At 37.3% G+C, this 20,031-nt stretch overlaps 1 protein-coding gene across 2 annotated transcripts in view; it reads left to right on the forward strand.

The window, feature by feature from the left end:
* GRID2 (glutamate ionotropic receptor delta type subunit 2) overlaps positions 1-20,031 on the forward strand; it is a 747,631-nt gene that overhangs the window by 144,796 nt on the left and 582,804 nt on the right. For both annotated transcript variants that reach the window (XM_054825310.1, XM_054825311.1), the window contains exon 2: positions 10,077-10,232. In XM_054825310.1, the coding sequence (XP_054681285.1) occupies positions 10,077-10,232 (156 nt within the window). The remainder of the gene's footprint in view (positions 1-10,076; positions 10,233-20,031) is intronic.

Genomic DNA, 20,031 nt, shown 5'->3' on the forward strand with positions numbered 1-20,031 from the left:
ACAGTCCTGCCTTGGCAAGAAAATGGGCTAGATAACTATGAGACTAATTTGTTTAGTTTCTCCCATTACCATTCAAAAAGTGTGTTTGTATGTAGATGTGCTAAATGCCTCTCCTCCAGCAGAATGAAAACCTGCTCTAGAGAATAGAAAAGCTGTTTAAGAAAAGGATTAATTTTAGAGTCAGCCTTTGCATTTTTAGACAGGCACATAAAACAGTTTTTCACTGCTGCTTTCCTCTTTGTTGTTATTTAATTCTTGACTGTGGCATTCATAACACTGCACGTGGGATCAGATAGATTTTTAAAAGCAATATATTTAACATGTATCTGTTTGTACTTCTTTATGATACCCAGAGAGGTTGTGGATGCCCCATCCCTGGAAGTGTTCAAGGCCAGGTTGGATGGGGCTTTGGGCAACGTGGTCTAGTGGAGGGTGTCCCTGCCCATGGCAGGGGGGTTGAACTAGATGATCTTTAACGGCCCCTTCCAACCAAAACCATTCTATGATTCTATGATACGCTGGCTCAGAACCTCTCTGTCTTATTTTTTACAATGAATAGAGGGCTCTTTTTATGTACCATGGTGCCCAAGAAATAACTTCTTATTCCGGTACTACCTTCCCAATGGCAAGCTTTAGTGTCAACACCTGTATTTCAGTGTTGTAACTCAGGCTGCTCTATTGCATGAAATGATTAAACTATTTGGAGCAAAAGGCTTGTGCAAATTTTAAAGTGAAAAAGGAAGGAAAAAGCAGAAAAATACCCTCCAGAAAAATGTCAGACAGTAATCTTTGCACTTTTATGTCTATGTGTGTGTGTATGTAGACATATGTTTGTGTATTAACATCATCTTTAGCATATTGGTAATCTCATTCTCCACAAAGATCAGCTGCTGGTGGAGTAAGGTGCTGCAGCTGCTCCATGTCATAAAGAAATAGTTTGGCAGCAGTCTTCCCTCCATCTCTACCTATCAGCCTGCATCATTTGATTAATTAAAGCATTAGTTTGTATTTCAAAAATTACAAAGCAGAAATGCACACAGAGGCAGAGCAATGAGTATGAGACTGAAAGAGAGTAAGCAGTGACAAATGCTTAACAACAGTTTGGGAGTTTTTTGCAATGCAGTCATCCTTGTTGACATCGCTTTGTGAGGTGTTCTTGCATTCACAAGCAGGGGCTAATAAAAATTTTGAAATAGTATATCGAATCAGTATTTGTTCTGGTTCTAAAATGACATGTAAGCAAGCTCTGAGTGTACATTATGTTTCTTTTAAACATTTTTTCAAGAATGCAGATACTATTCAGCAAATTTATGATCATCACACTAACTTTCTGTATGGGATATTAATAATGTGGCAATAATATCTACCAAACCAGATGCTTTTCACAGCTAGACCCCAACTTGATAGTTATGGCTATGATAGAAAACATGAAAAGCTTCTCATTATTATCAGCTCATTTGTTGCATAATGAATGTGAAGATATTATCACTGTAGTTAATCACCACAAGTTTATAGCGGAACAGTGCACAGAAGATATCTTAATTCTTATCCTGTGAAAGGTACATTGTGTATAAAATGTATTGTTTATATGATGATAATATTGTGCCCTGCTGCATCTACAGGCATTTGTGCAGTATTTTTCAATTTGCAGGAACAAATTCTTTGTGGCTCTGCAATTTGTGCAATCAATTAGTTGGTTATAAAAAATGCAAGATGTATGTTGATTGTTATTCCTTTGATATAGTAGTTTTTACACTCATTTTCTATTGAAGGATCACTTAAGTTAATGAGAATGTAGAGCAATTGAGAAGAGACTTTATTATTTACCAGGAGATTTTCTAGAATCACCTTTTTAAGATGTGTTTGATTATATGTTGCATAGGAATAAAAAATGCACCTGAACACATGCCTTTTTAGTAGGATCTCAGTTTTGTCTTCCTCTCCCTCTGCCCTCCTCCTCCTTGTACTCTCTAGCCAACAATAACCCTTCACAAAAAGGGACTGGCAAAAACCAGCTGATTTCTTAATGAGATTAACAAGGCTCAGTAGACAATTCTGACAAATTGTACCATTTGTTGTATTAAATATAAGTGGAAAATGGTGGTTTAGAATTTGAGAACAATTAGAAATGTGTCCGTTAGGATGAGCTTAAATAAATCAATGGTGATTGGAAAGTGTTCATGCTTGTGCGTACTGCCCAACAGACTGTAAATAAGGAGGATAAGATCTTAGAGTCTCTTCTTTCCAAATGTGAACATAATTCCTGATGACACTGATGTGTATCCACAATGTTGCAATAGAATTAAACAGGAAAAAAAAAAACAAAAAATCCAATATGCGTACTAATACTGCAAACTGTGAGAGCAGTAATTGTCAAAATTTCCTAAGAGCTCCACAGATCTCCAGTACCTGTTGTGGCCGGATGAGTTGACCCCAGACTACCTCTAAGCATATTAGAATTAAATTTTGTAAAGGCAACAAAGACAATTGATTCCATACCTTCAGGCTTGTGTTTCAGCTTTCCTAGAAATTCTGTATTGCTTTATAATTAATAGATTTGACATAAAATACCTGAAGCATTGGCTCTTACTGTATGTAAATCTGTTCAGAAAAGCTCATAAAAAGCTGAGTCTGTTTTCTTTGTCAACCTGTCAAGCCACCTTAATACTTCCAAAACTGGGTAGTATACTCTAGAGATAACAAAAAGAAAAGAAGAAGAACAAAAGTGTAATACAGTGGAATACCCTCCTGTAGTCCCTCCTGTAGTCAAATTATTTAAAACAAATAACAGACTTTAGAAACAAGCAGAGCTGTATTGGTTGTTTTACTGTGAGACTGGGACATTAAAAAGCAACTGTGCTTCAGCAGAAGAATGGAGAGACTTTTCTATGTTTAGATGACAACTGCACATTTCGGTTTTCATTGTACTTGAAACAGACTTCACCTCTAGCAGTTTGCCAGATTGAAAAATCTGTAATATTCCTCATTCACCTCTTTGTTTCAACTATTTAAAGTTAGAAAACAAAAAGGAATAAAGAGAAGGAATTGCTGTACCATTTACACGATGTTCCAGCCATATAGCTGTACTAGGAATAGGGGGTTAATCACCTAAAAAAGAAACAGAAATGAACTGTGTAATTTTTATGGTGTAGGTCCCAGAGTGAGCAGCGGTACCTTCTGCAGTGGGTAAAGTTGTGCCATACAAAGTTGGCAGTGCTGTATTAAGCTCTGCAAAGAGGCTCAATTTAAGGTGTGACTTGAGAGAGATGATTCACATGCCTAAAATTACGCTCATGCATACAAAGTATATTTGCCGAACTTAGGTGTGAATGGAGAAACATGGTGGAAAACTCTTTCATTCTCCAATCCAGCTCTTTAATCTTTTATTTAATTGTTGTGCCCAACTAAAAGGGTAGTTTCTCTAATTTCTTAAATACTAGTAACCTACAAGTCATTTGTGTATGTCCACCAGTTTGCAGAACAAGATGGAAAGATTTACAGGGAGGGTGGCTTCCCTTGATAATAATATGGGTGTTTTGGGTTTAGGGTGGGTTTTTTTCATGCATTCTGTTTAGGTGTGGACTGTGTATTTACTAATTTTGTAATATTTTAGATTACAAATGGATGCAATTGTGGCTGATTAAAGAGTGTATTTTGGAGATACATACAACCTGTGTGCAGGCATATGTAGTATATGGTCACCCACTGTCAGTGATCTCAGGGAAACTGGCATTGCTCATGGCATGGCCTGGAAAAACATCAACCCTTCTCTATCAAAAGCAGAACTTTACAAAAGTCCAGTTAAAAAAGAAAAAACAAAACAGACAGTAGGCCTGATGCTTCTTTTGCTTGAGCAGTCTTGTATCAGTTGTAATCCAGAAACGGCAGTGAAGTTTCTCTGGTCTCACCTGTGCTGCTTTGTCACATGTGGACCTTCCATACATATGTGTAGATTTAGTGTTGGCAAATACATTCTGTTAAGCTGATTATTTTAATTTTCTTTTACATGTCTGATAATAAATAATGAAAGATATGTGCTGATATATTGCTCAATTTCTTGAGCCACGCTTATAAAAGTACGAGACATATAAAGTAGAAAGAGAAATCTTACCTTTACCGTTTGGCAGGCAGGGAGACATTACTTTCTCCACAGAAGGAGCTGGTGCAGGTACTCGTCTGCCTACCCTGCTGTTTCTTTCACTGTCATCATGGGAGCTGTGAAAGTCTTGAAAAATTAAAATGAACAAACAATTAGTGTTTTAAAAAATTTCAGCTTGACCTAGATGTGTTTTGGTGCCAAGATCCCCGTGGTGCAGAGTAGGGAGCCTCTGGGGAGCAAACGCACAAGGCTGATGGCTTCAGATGCGAGGGACTGGCTCTGCCCTGAGCTAGAGCCTCACGTGGCCCTGTCGGAGCCAGCTGTGGTCCCTGAGGGCTCCATGGCTCGACAGCCAAGCCCTGTGATGTGCCTGGCATCCACAGTGTGACGTGCAAGGTAGCTGAGGACACATCTGCTGGAAACTCCCTCCTGATACAGAGGGGACAGAGGATTTCCACTCCCTTTGTGCTGTTATTACAAAATCAAGCTTACTGTACCCTTTCTATAGGGTTTCTAAAACTTAGTCAACTTAAGAGAAAGGCGAAGCATGCTGATGTTTTCCCTTCATTGTGCAATCACATCTTGATTCTGTAATACTTGACTGCCTGTCAGTCAATAGAGAAACTTAACAGCAGCTCTCAATGTGTCACAAGTGAAATTTAGGGTCCAGTTGTATCAGCGCATGCTGAATACCAAGGTAATGGGAGCTGCATACAAAAGAGAAGATCTCTATATTTGACCTTCTATATTCCTACATGAGCGCAGCCAGATTCTCAAACATGTCAAATCCCTCTTGTTGACAATAATTCCATTATAATATAATTGGCCTTCTAAAGCTGTATGTATATATTCATTGTCAGCCATGCTAGAATGGGGTATAGCCAGGCATTTGCCATTATGGTTAAAAATGAATGGATTTTATAAAAAATTTCCCAACCAGCAGACACTCCTATGACGTAGAAGTAACATGGGATTTTATTCTACAATGTATATCAGGATCTTAAATATCAGTCTCATTGATTTAAGCCCCCAGAAATTAATGTCTCCTAACTTTATTTTCTACTGGGGCCCTGCAGGACATCTCAGATGAGGTTTGCCATGAGGACTCAAAACCTCCAGCTTCCAATTCTGATCATTAACAGCATGGCCATCCTTCTCCCAGGAGCTGCATTAAGTTTCTCATTCAGGATAATAATGTAATAGTAGCAGTTGAGCAAATACAGTGGATGCTGGAATAGGCTCACAATATTGGTGGGACAAAAATTTTCATAGAATCAGCAGCTGCTGAGAACATCAGATAGTCACTCAAAAAGTCAGTGTTTTACACTTGCCCTTTTTCTTCCTTTTCTCTTGAAACATTCCTGGATTTGTGAACTAGTAAATTATTAGGCAAAGTGTATATTGCTTCTATTGGTGAGGTATGTGTCTGCAACATTATAAAGTGAAAATCAAACTTATGTGCTGAAATTGAACTGCGACCTCAATTCACAATGGCATTTAATCCATGTACTCCCCCTCCTCTTTGAAACGAGGTACTTAATTTTCTGAGACTAATATGGGGCACTGAGGTCCAGAAATGTCATACTTTCATAGATAATAAAATTATAATACTTCAAAACACTGCAAGCAGTGGACTTTGTTCTTTCTTAGTCAATAGAAAGATGAACATTGGTTTAAATCTCTTCACACTTATTCCTTGCAGTCATGATGCTTTTCTCCCCCATTTTTACGTTTTCTGGGCTGATTCCAGTAGACTGTGCAAATTACTCTAGAAATAGACAATAATATATAATTTGGATTATATTTTTATATGTATGGGTCAGTAGGACAAGTGATCTTTGAAAAGCCATTCTAATGATGTCATTGGTACTTGGTGAACTTAGCATTTGTATGATTTGGTCTATATTCATTTAAATTGACAGATTTCTGGTGACATGGTCGAGTGCGAATGAGTAGTTAAACAGAAAGAATTCTCTGCTAAGCTACAGGACATTATTGATGTGCTGAGGGTTTTTAAAAAGCCAGTGGAGAATTACATTTGTGCTGTCCTCATCCAGATTCTGAAATAAAGCTGAAAGTAATGACATGCTAATAAAACAGGGGGGAGAAACTGGTGCAAAGTAGTTGCTGTGTCAGCATGTTGGCTCCTGATGTGATCATGGGAATACTCTTCAAGTATAGTTAGAAATTACATGTTTAGTGTGAGGCCTGTTTCAGCCAAGGTGAGCAGAGGGGGTAGAAGAGAAACGAACAGCATCTACTTTTGTATCATTTTGAAGATTTTTTCCATTTGTAAATAGTTTCGTTACATCATTTCCTAGAAAGAATCTCTCGAAGTACCTGTGGGAATAATTTGGATTTTTCTCCTCAGCTGTTGATTACTTTCTGTAACAACTTTTCCTATAGCTAAAAGGGTTCATTTTGGACACATACTCCAAATATTTTTGCGGTCATTCCAGTTCTCTCTTTTTGCAGCTGTACATGCGGAAGTGAGAGAGCATGTAGCTCTCACTATAGAGGTAATTTTAAAGTGTGACACTCTTTATTTGTTAATTCGAGTTGTTTGTTTGTGTAACTTGGTTAAAAGACTATATTTGAAAGAATAAGCATCAAAACTTCAGTATGATTTCAGGCCGCAGCAAGGAAAGAAAATCATCTAATACAAAACTAGTTAAGGGCTGCATTTCGGGCTAGCTGTAAAAAATTTCATTAGACCTGTTTCACATCAGAAAATTTACTCCTGTCAAGCAGAGGGTGATTCCTGAAATCGTAAGAAAAGGAAAATATTCCAGCAATGTTAGCACAATCCAAACAATGCCTTTTACCTCTTCATTGAAAAGGCTTTTCTTTTAGAAAAACAATAACCCCACCGTTACCTGTGTAATGTAGAGAGATATATAGACACATGGAATGTATTTGAAATAAAACATAGGGACCTAAAAATGTATGTATGAGAATAGGAATAATTTCAAAATTATTTGAGGTTTTTTGGTTTGGGGTTTGGGGTTTTTTTGTTGTGGGTTTGTTTTGTGGGGTTTTTTTTAGTTTTTCCATTTTATTTAACAACTGAAATTAAACATTGAGAATCAATTATGAAATAAAATTTCTCATATTACTGTTTGAAATGTAATTCATGTGCTGCTGCGCACTGCCATCTCCTGAAAGGAACAGTGTCACCTTTATTACATTGTAAAAGGCTTTTTGTGTAGCTAAGTTAGATTCTCTAATGAATAAGGCTTTAGTTTCTGAAAGAAGACAATCTAATTCCTGATAGGATGTTGAGGAAGGAACTGCGGTTACTTTTTTTGCAATTCACCTATATATTTATTTATTTATTTTACCTATGGAGACACCTGCACTAGAGCATGGGTGATGATGTCTCATTTCTGTGAGGTAGCTTGTTTAAAATGTCAAGAGGTAGTATGGTTAGAGGAGAAATTTTGAAATTTGCATTTGACACATGGAGCCATAAGTGAAATAAGCAGTGGTCAGAGCAAAACTGGAGCAATTGTACTACAGTGAGACAAAACGTTGTGTGTGAAGGCTGCATGGAGTTTCATCTAATCCAGTTCCTTATATGTCCAGATGCCATCAGAGGTAGGATTTGTGTCAGGCTGAGAAATTGAAGAAAAAGCATAGCAGTTTATTAGCGATATCTATGTGTGAAAGAAACAAGAAATATTCTCAAGAAGGCTTATCTGTTGAGAAACTCGATGCTGGACTGGCGAATGTACTGTCTTGGGAGCAGTTCTCTGCTGCCCAGTGGAAGGCTTTGGGGCTGAAGGGGATTTTTGTGATGGCACATGCAAAAGGAACGCTACATAACTTGGACTTTTCTGTATCCTCCATTCAGTAAATGACCTGGATTATTTTGGAGAGAAAGCCAGGTTCAAGGTGATATTTCATAGCTGCATAATAAGAAGCTGTACTCCACAGTGTTGGCTGGAAGGTCTTTGTTTTGCCATGCTGTTTTGCAACATAATCAACAGCTGCCCTGTGTGTGTATGTGTGTGCATGAAACCTGTGTGTGTTCACTTCCTTCCATTGTGGCATTTGGTACAGAATTACTCTACAGGGATGGAATTTGACTAATTACTATCATTATTTTCCACCTTTTTTTTTTCCTTCTTAATTTTAACCTTGTTACTTAGTAACCATGTACAATTGTTCCTTCAAATGTTTATTAACAATGTTTGCTGGGCTATGTCATTGTCATCATCAGTATAGGTGTACCCTCAAAATGAAGCATGTGTGGTTTTGGTTTGAACTGTTCCATGAGGTTAGAAACAAATGTATTCTAAGGTATGTCATTGGACAAAGTCTTTTGTACCCTTAAATGCTACCTGGATACACAAATAGTTGTCTTTGTGGAGAAGACACAGTTGGCAGCATCTTGCATACCAAGCATATTCCAAGCCATGTGTGGCTTTGCTTTATGGAGCTAAATAAAACAAGGGAAATAGAAATGGGGGCAAGGGAGAAAATGAGTGTTTTCAGCTGAGATTTGCACAGAGATGACAGGTGAATGAGGTGGAGAGGTAAAGAACAGCTGTTCCAGATGGCAGCAGCTTCAGGAGGGAAAATGCTGGAATCAAAGCGGTCAGATTGTAGGAAGAGATGACGCTTGTGTAGGATGAGTGATGCTGGCAGGGAGATGAGCATTGGAGGTCAGTGGAAAAAATGCGATAAACACTGTGTATGAAGTTTATTACTCTTAAAGTAGCCATTTCCTGCAAATGAATCTTTTTGAGTTCTTTTCAGCCCTGATTGCAGGTATTTACCTGAAATCATCAGTGATCAGCATTTTCTATTATCTTTGGCTGCCTTGCCACATATGCTGCCTTAGTTGAGTTTTGTATTGACAACAGACACTCAAGAATAAATAAACCTGAAAACTGAAGAAATTTCATAATGATTAAACACAGGTTTCAAAAGTCTGTTTTTGAAGCATCCCTTCTGTCTCTTTAATCTACTGCCTCGAAATGAAAGCTTTAAAGGTGCTTGAAAATCTAACAGCCCTGATTTGAGGGTTTTAAACAATATAGCATTCTTCATAAGACTATAGCAGTGTGATTTGTGCCATCTCTGCATAAATAGTTCATACAAAAACCAAATGTAAAATAATAGGAAGTTAGTGATGCTAAAAGTGACACTGTAGTTTAAAGAAAGCAAAAAATGCTAAAACCTCTGGATTAGCCTTGGAGTTCTTCAATATACCTGAAGAATTAGCTGTGCAAGGGTTGGATGCCCTCACTCTGCCAACTCCTCCTGAGTTTAATTATTTCCTGTTTACAATGCTCTGCTTGAATGTTTTGGGGGAAAAGGCAGAACAGTCACTTTCTGTCAGATTTATAAAGGCAGAAATTATTTTAATTAACTGCTTAAACTTAATTTACTGACTTCAAGAGTCAGACAGTTAGCTGGAGTGGTTGTTTTACAAATCTGATAGGAATTAGACCTGAAATAGTTTATATCAGCTGCTGACCTGTCTATTGATTGCAGTTGTCAATTCTAACTAATTTTCCCAGTGCTGCTACCATTTGAGGCTTATTCTCACCTCATTTGAACTTTATATTTTTTAATTGTCACTAGACATGATGTTAAACATATATCGTAGCCCGTTGTGGTCATTCACTGTATTAAATGGCACCTTTGGAAAGGTGATTAGTTCTCATTTCTTGGCCATGTTCCTATACAGATAATTTGGTTTGTACTTAACTAGATTTCCCCAATATTTCTAGCTGGAATCAATGCTTCTCTTCAATTTATGTCTTAAATTATGTCAAAATGTGGAAATTCTGTATATTGTGAAGTAGCTTCTGAGGTCTGCGTTAAAAGAACTGTTCTTCAGGAGTGAGCAAAGGGATGATGTTATAGCATAAAAAAATGTCTTAAATGCTTATGAGTAATGGTTTGGGATACTGCAAGTGAAAGGTGCAACGTGATTTTTGTTCTTTTTTTTCTTTCTTTTCCCCAGGAGCAATTTTTGATGAATCTGCCAAAAAAGATGAGGAAGTTTTTCGAATGGCAGTTGCTGATCTCAACCAGAATGATGAAATCTTACAAACGGAGAAAATCACGTGTTCAGTGACATTTGTGGATGGTAACAATCCATTTCAGGCAGTTCAAGAAGGTAGGACATCTAAGCGGATTTCCTGGTGTTGTTTCTGCAGTGACATGCAAATTACTACCCTGATAGCCTCCTAGATTTATGAGAAATTTGTAATTTTTTTGGCTTCTTTTTACATAGAATATCAAATATTGCATTTAATTTTGGATTTAGCTGTTATGGTTTGTGTTGGTCTAGTGAACTCAAGCTATAAACTTAGCTTTTATCCATTTTGTAAGTAAAGGCTCTTGAAAAATGGTATAAAAATCAGACAAAGTTTGCCTACATCTTCCCTCTTTTGCAGGCTGTTTTGAAGTTATCGTCAAACCGATAATCCTTACTTTATGACCTCTTAATATGATGTTTTGGTTTCATGTAACTAACAGCACTTACTTAGTTGGAAAACATAGGTTGTTGTGTGGATAACCTCCTTAGCGAATACACCTGAAAAAGTTACCTATTTTATAGGAGGGATTAGAGATAACCTGATGACTCAGAAAGCCACCTGTATCCAATATGATTTTGTACTCAGTCTTTCCTTTGTCATTCCCCAATTATTGGACAAGAGATGAGGATGTTGCTGTGGGCTCCTGTGATAGCGGTAGGATGATAACAGAACTCAATATTTTAAATCCCTCTGAGCTGGATTAGTAAATCGCTGGTGTGACTGAGCAGTTGTCTGGAAAGACAGCTGTATGAAGTCTTTGGAAATATGGATTCAAATTTGTGTCGGAAGCATTTGTTACTTCTTTGCTGATCTGGCACACTAACATGTCTGAGATGCAGATGATGTTTATTGTAGGTATATTATTAAAAATTTCTTAAAAAAACAAAATTGTGATGACTTTCTATATCCTTATTGTCTTTGTATTGACACTTGAGGTAGAACTTGAGATTTAAGCAGCAAACTTTCAAACAGTTGCTCAACTACTTGTGAAGTCAAAGGTCAATACCTGCTTGGTTTCAACAGACTTTCAACAAGACAGTGTTAAGGAAAAGACCTTTAATGCTTATATGACAATTTTTAACAATGGCATTCTTAATTTTTTGAGAATTTAGGAACTTTTTTGTTTTGTTAAATTTTACAAGTGGATAGACTTGTGTAATGAGAAGCATTACAGTTTGGGCTTGATAAGACTGAGGCAGAAAAAGAAGTGATTTTGAAAGTATTCCAGACAGAATCAATTCAGTCTATTTCAATCTGAAAAGACCAACATAAAAAGTGAAGCTATTGGATACTTTTAGAATCCAGGAGGGGAAAATGGGTAAGAGACGTCAATCTTTTTCAGCTACTTTCCACACTGTTAGTATTTAAGCTTTTTTCTAATTCGTCCAGGATGGATAATGTTAGGTGATGCTCTGTGATTAACATTGATTAACACTGACACTTAGCAATTAAGTTCCTTTCTTGTAGTGTTAGAGCAGTTGCAAGTTATTTCACAGAATGATGTTTTAAGCAATTTATTTATTTCTAATTTAAAGAAAGTAGGAGTGTCTAGTAAAGTAGAACATTCTAATGGAGTTAATGACTTGATATTTCAATATTCAATTATTTTTTTTTCAAAAGTTACATTTGTTATTTTTGAATATATCTTGGTATAGTCCATATTTGAAATGTGAATGAAGTAGATTTCACATGAATTTTATTACCATGTATTAGGGGTAAGAGGTCTGTGGTGATATTGATGAGTTCAAGAAAGTATTTGCCAGTAAAAATTGTTTCTTGTAAATTCATGTTCAAATACAGCTACACTTTGAAGTGCCCTGTGTTTTGTTTGACATAATCTGGGTGAAGAACAAAGGTTGCATCTTTTGCATGCATATATATCTATCTATATATATATCTGTGAAATACTGCTTGCCAAACTATTTTACCACAGTTAATGTGTTTTCTTTTAATTTGTTTTAACTGAATATAGGCATAAGCTGCACTGCAATGTTTCAATTAGTTTGCACCAGTTTCCTCCCTTTCTCCTTTCCCCCACATTGCCCCCTGTTCTTAATTGGATTTCTTACAAGCATTAGTACCAGGGAAGAGGACCTCTGTAACTGTTGCCACATATTTCGTGGTTTATCCCTTGGAAAAACACTTAGCCAAAATGTGCTATACTAAACACCAGAAAAAGGTCATTTGAACACTCGGGCTATTTCTGTATTCCATTTGTAAAAGAAATACTAGAATGAGGCAAAATATCATGAGTTTAAGTGTGTGTGGCATTCAGTATACCCAAACTTGCCGTTTCCACGCTAGTGTGACCTTTTCCTTGGAAGCATAACAACATTGATATGAGTGTTAGGTACCATGGCCTTTCCTATCAGGTAGAGCATAATGTGCAAAACTTGTATTATTTATTTATTATTATATGCCACTATTTATTTATTTATATTATTATATAAAATGTCTGAAGTTTGCTTTGTTTTATTTCACAATATCTGCAGGTTTTTTATGGTTTTTTACTTTTTTTCATATTGTCTAAACTACAGAATAGCCTTTAAAAAGAGCTTTTAATGTTTGGTAAAATGTCAATTTAAAGCATTAAAGCCATAATAATAACCTAAAATTGATCTAAATTTGTCTGAAGTATGCCCCTTTTAGTGAACAGAGAAAGTTCTTTAAAAAAATTGCCTAGGATTTTGGATTTCATAAAACAAGAAGTCACGAGCAAAGATCTGATAAAACAAGACATTATGTACAGAGGACATATTTACAAATTTATTTTTCGTAATGATCTACCAACAGACAGCATGTATTATTTCTCCCTTTTATTTCATTTTATTAGCAAAATTAGCAGGTAACTCCCAAACATTGTAAACAGGAACCCTCAGATACTTGATATTGATTTTTTCAGTTGTAAAGATAATTAATTTGAGAGGATCGGCTACTGTGCGGTACTTACTGTTCTTCCCTCTGAAACTGTTTTTATAAATTATTATGGTGCCCTGGAATGTCTTCCATTTGTACCTTAGGGCATCTCATTAACAGTTCTGATTGGAGCGATGAGACTGTATTGCAAAGCTGAGTGGTTTTATCCTAGAAGAGCTGTGAATGACATGCCCCATAATATCACTGGAAGTGCCCTCAGGGAATATTTATAGGTATGTTCTAGTGCACGGAAATAGGAGGTGAAATTGAATTTCTTTAAGTTAGGGAAATTTTTCTCCCCTTTGCTGTATGCTCCTTCAGAGCGGGCCAACAGCGAGTGTGATGCATGCAGTTTACTGTGCGACTCATGTTCGCATGTCAACATCGTGGGGTGGTATGGGCACGCATCAGGGTGGGATGACGTTGAGGTTGCCCTGCGAGAGGGGAGGCATGTCCAAGGCAAGCCCAGCTAGTAGGTTGGGGTGGGGACCAGCAAGGTGCATGGCCAGGTGTGCGTAGCTCCAGCCCAACGGGCACGGGAGAGAGTTTGCAAAGGAGGAGGGTGGCCGAGAAGAATGGCTGAGGCACACGGCATGTTCCATCCTCTCTTCCTTTATTTCTTCAATGCAAAATACTTCATGATAGTTATAATACTCTTATCTGATGTCTTGAAATATTTGTGTGCTTGTGTGAGAAAGAGAGGAAGAATATTGTGCCTGGCTTTTTTATGCTGTGCCCACGTCGGGTGCTACAAAGGGAAAGCAGGAATTTAACTTTTCTTTGTATAGACAATGAAGGAAGGTAGGGATAGTCATTTTTTGCATGGTAGTAAGTAGGTATTTTAGCACTATGAAACAAGGAATTACAATGCTAGATCCATACTAGTGGCAATAATAATATATATTAGCGTAAACTCTACTTCTTTTCTTGTGAGACTTCAATTTACAGCAGCATTTAAATAGGGGTGGGCTAGGCCTTCAAAAGGTTTTGAGTTCTACAATATACTTAAACTGTAATTATTTTGAATAGAGTCATGTTTCTATGTTTCTTTTTAATGGACTGGGGGTTTTTCCTTTCAGTGGAAAATTTGGTAAAAATAAATACATCACTTCTCTCTTGTTTGTCAGAAAATCGTGTTCTCTTATCTTTCTCTTTTATTATTCTTGTGCTTACTTCAATACGCTAATAATTAAAGTCTAAATTTTGTGGTTCAAAGCCTGCTATTTCCTTCAATCCTTAACTTTTCATTAATAATATGATCGTATTGTTGCTGAATGGCTAATGTGAAATACACAATAGCCTGTGCGTTTTTGTGAAATTCTCTGCTGAGTTACCTTGTTAAGACAGACTACTAAATATCTGTTACAATCCACCACTAATGATTCTCTAAACCCTCCTTGCCTTCTAAACATTTTCCACAAAGTTGTACTCCTGCATTACTGATTTACTTATATTTGGGGGAAGGTGCTTTCCATAGATGCAGGTATTACTGTCTGACCTAATTCCTGTCCCAAGGCAAGTGGAAGGAGCAAGGACTTTGATGACTTGAACCAGAGGTAACACTTTGGCTTGTGCTGATCTGCCTCCTTAGGCAGCAGAGTTTCTACAGCCCCCATGCTGCCATTTCCACGTTCACACTAAGAGTTACGGAGCAAACTCTGCAGGTGCTTGCAGGGCTTGAGGCATCCACAGCATCTGGAGGGCTGTCGGAGCTCGGCAGGACCCACGTCCAAATATGTGCAGGGCCTTTGCGGATCCATTGCCAATATCTTAAACCTTATGGCAAACATTTTGTTTTTATTTGGTGTTAATATTTTTTTTTATCCTGCTCCTTTCTCTTACAGCCTTTTTTGACAATATCATGTTTTACCTATGTTAAATAATATCTCTATAGTAATCCAATGTTTTCTTCTATAGGCTACCTATAATGCATGACAAATAGATTTGACTGGTGCTGTTTGAAATCCGCTTTGTTTGACAAGTTTTCCCATCGCAATCATATATATGTGGGGTTTATTTTTATTTTTTTTAAACTAACCTTTTTGTCATTCAGGTTAGTCACCAGAGTATGCTTACAGACACCAATTCAAGCCTTCATAATGGCTTTTGAAAGCTTATTGTGATCAGTGAAGTAAATAAGGCAGTGAGTCATAACTAAATGGGATTTAGCTGTAGAGTAACAGAGGTTTGTAGGGCAGCAATATGTATGAAGGTCACATGAGGGATTTTATTCAGGCAAAGTTTTATGGTCAGAAATTATGGCCTGATGGATACATCTGCTTTGGCCTTTGGGACAGATGAATCTGATAAGTTTGTCCTTTCCCGTTTCTCTGATTGCTGTAGAAATGTGTTTAAATCCACACATTTCATGGACTGCTAAACTTTCTTGGACTTTGATACACTTATTTCTCCAAATTTTTCAGCCTTCCTTGTGCTATTTATTAACCAGTACATGTTCAGTTTGAGATTAAACTTTACAGGGTTGCACTTCTTCACCACCCTTCCATTTCATTCCAGGTTTGCTTTCTTATTTCCCTGTAAAATGGATTTTGATGTGAAATGATATTAATAATACCGAGGAGGAAAAAAGTAATTTTCAACTAGGATTTGGGCTATAAAAAGTTAAGGGAGAAGAAGAGGAGAAGCATTTCAATAATGATATAAAACTCCATTGTAAAATCAGAAATTGTTTGAAATGTTTGGAATTGCAAATTGCTTGTATCATCAGTACTTCAGAAAATATGGTGAAAAAATCTTTTGAATTACCTATCCTTTGTGCATCCACACAATGTACCAGCAGTGGTGGCACTGTGCCCTGTTCCCAAAGTGCTGGGTAAGGAGCCTGGTACTCTTACACAGGATTTGTTCTCATTTTAGTTCCGCTAACCCCACAAAATCAATCAGATCTCCAATTTGCATAAATGCGCCATGGGAGTCCAAGTGTTGGCAGCTTAAGAAAAAACCAGATTTTACAACACTGGTGATAATATCCTGACAGTTGGGAAGGCTGTGGTTGCATGAGAGATCAGGGAGATGGGAAGAGTGAGCATTGACTGAACTAGAAAAGGGACATTTAATAGAGGCTTAGCTTAGGAGGATCAGGATGCGTATTTAACACATTTTCAGCAACAATTTCAAAGCTATTGTGACCTTCCTTTGCCTGGAAGTAATCTACCCAGAGCATACTGCAAAGGGGATCAAATTTATTTTGCGTTAAGTCCTTGTACTGTTTCAGCAGTTATAGTAATTGCAAGACTTCCATCTTCGGCTCTCCAGTCTTTGAATTTTGGGCTCCAGTGTTTCCTAGTTCCTAATTCTTTCTCTAATTCTTCTGTAATATTTTTTTCCAATTGCAAGACAACTTCCATTATCTTTGTTTCCAGTTTTAAAGCAAATTCTCGCAACTGTAAGCTGCACAGACTTTCAGATACTTGAAGATAAAAAACAATCCTTTATCTTCAGCTGCAAAAAATCCCCCTAAATCCAAATTTTATTTTTTTTTTTTTAAATCAGTCTGTCAAGAATAGATTTCTCCAAGGTAGTTTAAGCAATGTGGGAAACATGGTTTGAGGAAAAGAGGTGCAAACCTCAGCAGTCCTTAGTATTTGCAGATGGCAAATCTAAGAAATTTAAACTACAGATATTAGTGTGGTTGAAGAGCCTTTTCTGAAGTGTGCTTTCCAAATCACTGAGCCAAAGGGGGGAAAAGGATGCTTTCTACAGTGCAGGTTAGGGCAAGATCCAGCCATCTTTTAGTTATTGTTATCCTTGTTGTCTCCTAAACAGAGTACCTAAAACACACTGAACATACGCTTTATCACTGCTGCATGTCTTTGTTGTGGTTTAAGGAAAGAATATTAGTGTTTCTATGGAAACCTCTTTTCCTCAGGTGACCAGGAAACCCACTAGCATCCCACTGTTGTACGCGATTGCATCACAGCATTCAGATGCAACAATATGCCTGGAGGTATTTACGTAGGACCACACATCAAACTAAAGGACTAGTGTTTCAGAGTTTGCATTTCCTACACCCATGCCTTTCTGCAGTCTTTTTTTTCTTTCTGCTTTCTCATTACTTTCAAACATCAGGATTGATTTTCCTAGCAATGATGCCATTTGCCATTGCCAGTTGCCAAAATTTGGCTCAACTTTAATTTTTATGGCACATTTTGACATTTCTATCAGAGCTTCCACTTTCAAATGACAGGCAGGAATTTTAATAGGCTTGAAAGGATTTCCTTCCCAGGCTTTTGCTTAAAATGCATGTGACTGTGAGGCAGGCTGTTAACCTCTTTACCTCCTTTAAAAAGGTAAATCAAATAAATGAATAAATAACTGGACAAGTGTGATGCCCTTTGATGGTGAGGTGCAGAGTGAATTTTATCACATTGCTATGGGAGTAGCTAGATAGGCTGATATTCTGCAGTACTTACCCTTTAAATCCAGATTGGATCATTTCTGATTTTGCAATATGCATATTTCCACTTGCAGTTCACAAGTGCCCAATATATGTTTTCATACATTAAACACAGTGCTTCAGTCTGCTGTGTTAATGTACTCTGACACACTGCTAGTGGTTTACTTTTAAGAGGGCTATACAAATTGTGATGTGATTAAATAATATCAGTAGTACATTTAAATCTTTAAAGCCACTGTGCCTGAAGGCTTTTGGTGTATTTTAACAAACAGAAGTATAGAGATAAAGCAAATGAGAGATGTTACATCTTCCTAGATGACAATTATTTAGTTAGCACCCTAGGTTATCAGTCCCCCAAAGTAATCTCCTTAAATAATTAATGAACACTCTATCCAGATTTCCTCCTTGTCTTTTTGTGGAACAGTGTCCACTAAAATCACTACAGCAGTCAATCATCACTGTCCAACCAGAAATGTATATTCCCAGACAGGCCTCACAGCCTGCAAGCTTGCAGCAGGTTGTGGCAGTTACCAAGCAATAAACTCCTGCATTCAATTGTTTTCTGCTATACAGAGTCTGCCCGAGTCCCCTTGTAAAAAATGTTAATTTGGGATTTTGCTTTTGCTTTTCCTCACTAAATTATCTAAATTAAGCAAAAGTTACTAAGTCTTTGTTTCACGTCACAGTTTAAGTGCAAATATGTATTTGACTGCATACAGATCAGTATTTGCTCTATGCATCTATATCTGTGTTTGTCTAAAAGTCAATGTAATTAATTAATTTTAATTAATTGCTTAATTCAAGTCTCTCCTTTGAGCATTCCTTGCTGTTCTTCCTTCCCTTCTTAAATATCTTTTGTTTCATTTACAAGCTTTTTTTATTGTTATAATCTGTTAGCTCTTTGGGCACAGGCTGTATTCTCAATAAGTACACTGGTCTGTATTTGAGGCAATTGGGTATTTATGTGATGCAAATAATTTTAAACATACTTCTCTCTATGTATATAATCAGAGACAACGTGTACTTTATGGAGGGCAGTAGTGTTTTAAAATCTAATTCTGATAATGAGGAAATGAGCCATGACACTCTGGAGGTGAAGCCTGAAGTGAATTATGAAGGTCATTCTCTTAGACAGAGAAATTAATTATATTTTAGCCTGGTTCCCTGTTACTTAGACCCTTTTAATTGTACATTACCAAGTATTTTTGACTAAATATGAATTTATGAAAAATTATCTGAGAAAAAGAGTGCAGTTACAAGGACAGATTTTGAAACTAGGCAGCGTTTTATTATAGCACTAATCATATCAGAAACCTATAACCTTTCACGTTATCTTTTTGAAAGGATGTCTGCTGTGGGATTTTAATGCTCATCCTATTCAACTGTTGGTGTGCCTTTAGCTTCTGTGATTACTGTCCTTTCTGAAACTTTTTTTTTTCTCCTTAAAATCCAATCTTTTGCAATTCTTCATTGTGAGGTCCGAAAGAGTACTGAGGTGAGCCAAGCCACTCTGAAGGATGCAGCTGTTAAGTGAAGCACTTGCAGGATGCAACAGGTAGTGTTGATGGTAATCAGAAAACATCCCTATGCACCATTTAGTCTGAGCCTGGAATAGACATGGGAGCCTTGCAGAGCTTCTCATGTGCTGTTGATACGCAAAAGGGAGTTTGGGTTTGGGATCTTTATGTAAGGGTATAAAGCACTAACGCATGGGACTTAACTTCATGTGGAAATTAAGCACCTGCTTAAAGGTTTCCCTGAGCAAGGATATACTTAAGCAATCCCAAATCAGTGACTTAATTGTCTTTGGCAGTTGGTATTCATTATTTTGTTTACTTTTAAGGCATATTTTCTCCAGAAACTTGTAGATCTTAGCAGCATTTTTGCATCCTACGCCTCTGGTTGCCCAAATGACTGCGCCAGGTGGCTGTACCTCGTCTGCTATTGCTGGAAGCAGAAAATGTGGCTGCAAGTCACGGTTGTGCCCTGTGATATCTGGAAAAAAAGTTTGAAATCACAACAAATCTTCCAGAGTGCCAGGCCACAAAACAGTTAAATAAGTAAAAGCCTACAGAGGTTTTGCTTCTGACACTATGTTTTATGACAAGAGGGTTATGATGCACTGGGCTCGGTCATCACAAAGTACCAGAGAGCTGTACTTGGAAATTGCAGTTTCATGTTACAGGTAAACAATTTATGTTCATCTCATCCCTTCGTGACCTGGTGCAGGAAAGGAAGCCAGCAAGAAGCTACTTTCTTTTTAAAAAATGTTATAGTATGTCTCTTTAGTACCAAGTTGTGGCTCAGTGGCAAGCCTTGTGATAGCCAGCCCTTGCAAAGGGCAGGGGAATGGAGCCTGATCCCCCCTTCTAGGTGCAGATAAATGTTGGGCCAGCTTTGCTGTGATGTCAAGCACCGGATACCAAAAGCAAACTGTCATTAATTGGTCAAATACAGAAGAAGTCTAAGAGAAGAGACTTTTGCATTTCTGAGATGCTGTTTCAGTGAAAAGGAGTGCCAAAACTTCATCTCCTGAGCCGGGA

Source organism: Grus americana, chromosome 4, assembly GCF_028858705.1.
Source record: "Grus americana isolate bGruAme1 chromosome 4, bGruAme1.mat, whole genome shotgun sequence".
NCBI lineage: Eukaryota > Metazoa > Chordata > Aves > Gruiformes > Gruidae > Grus > Grus americana.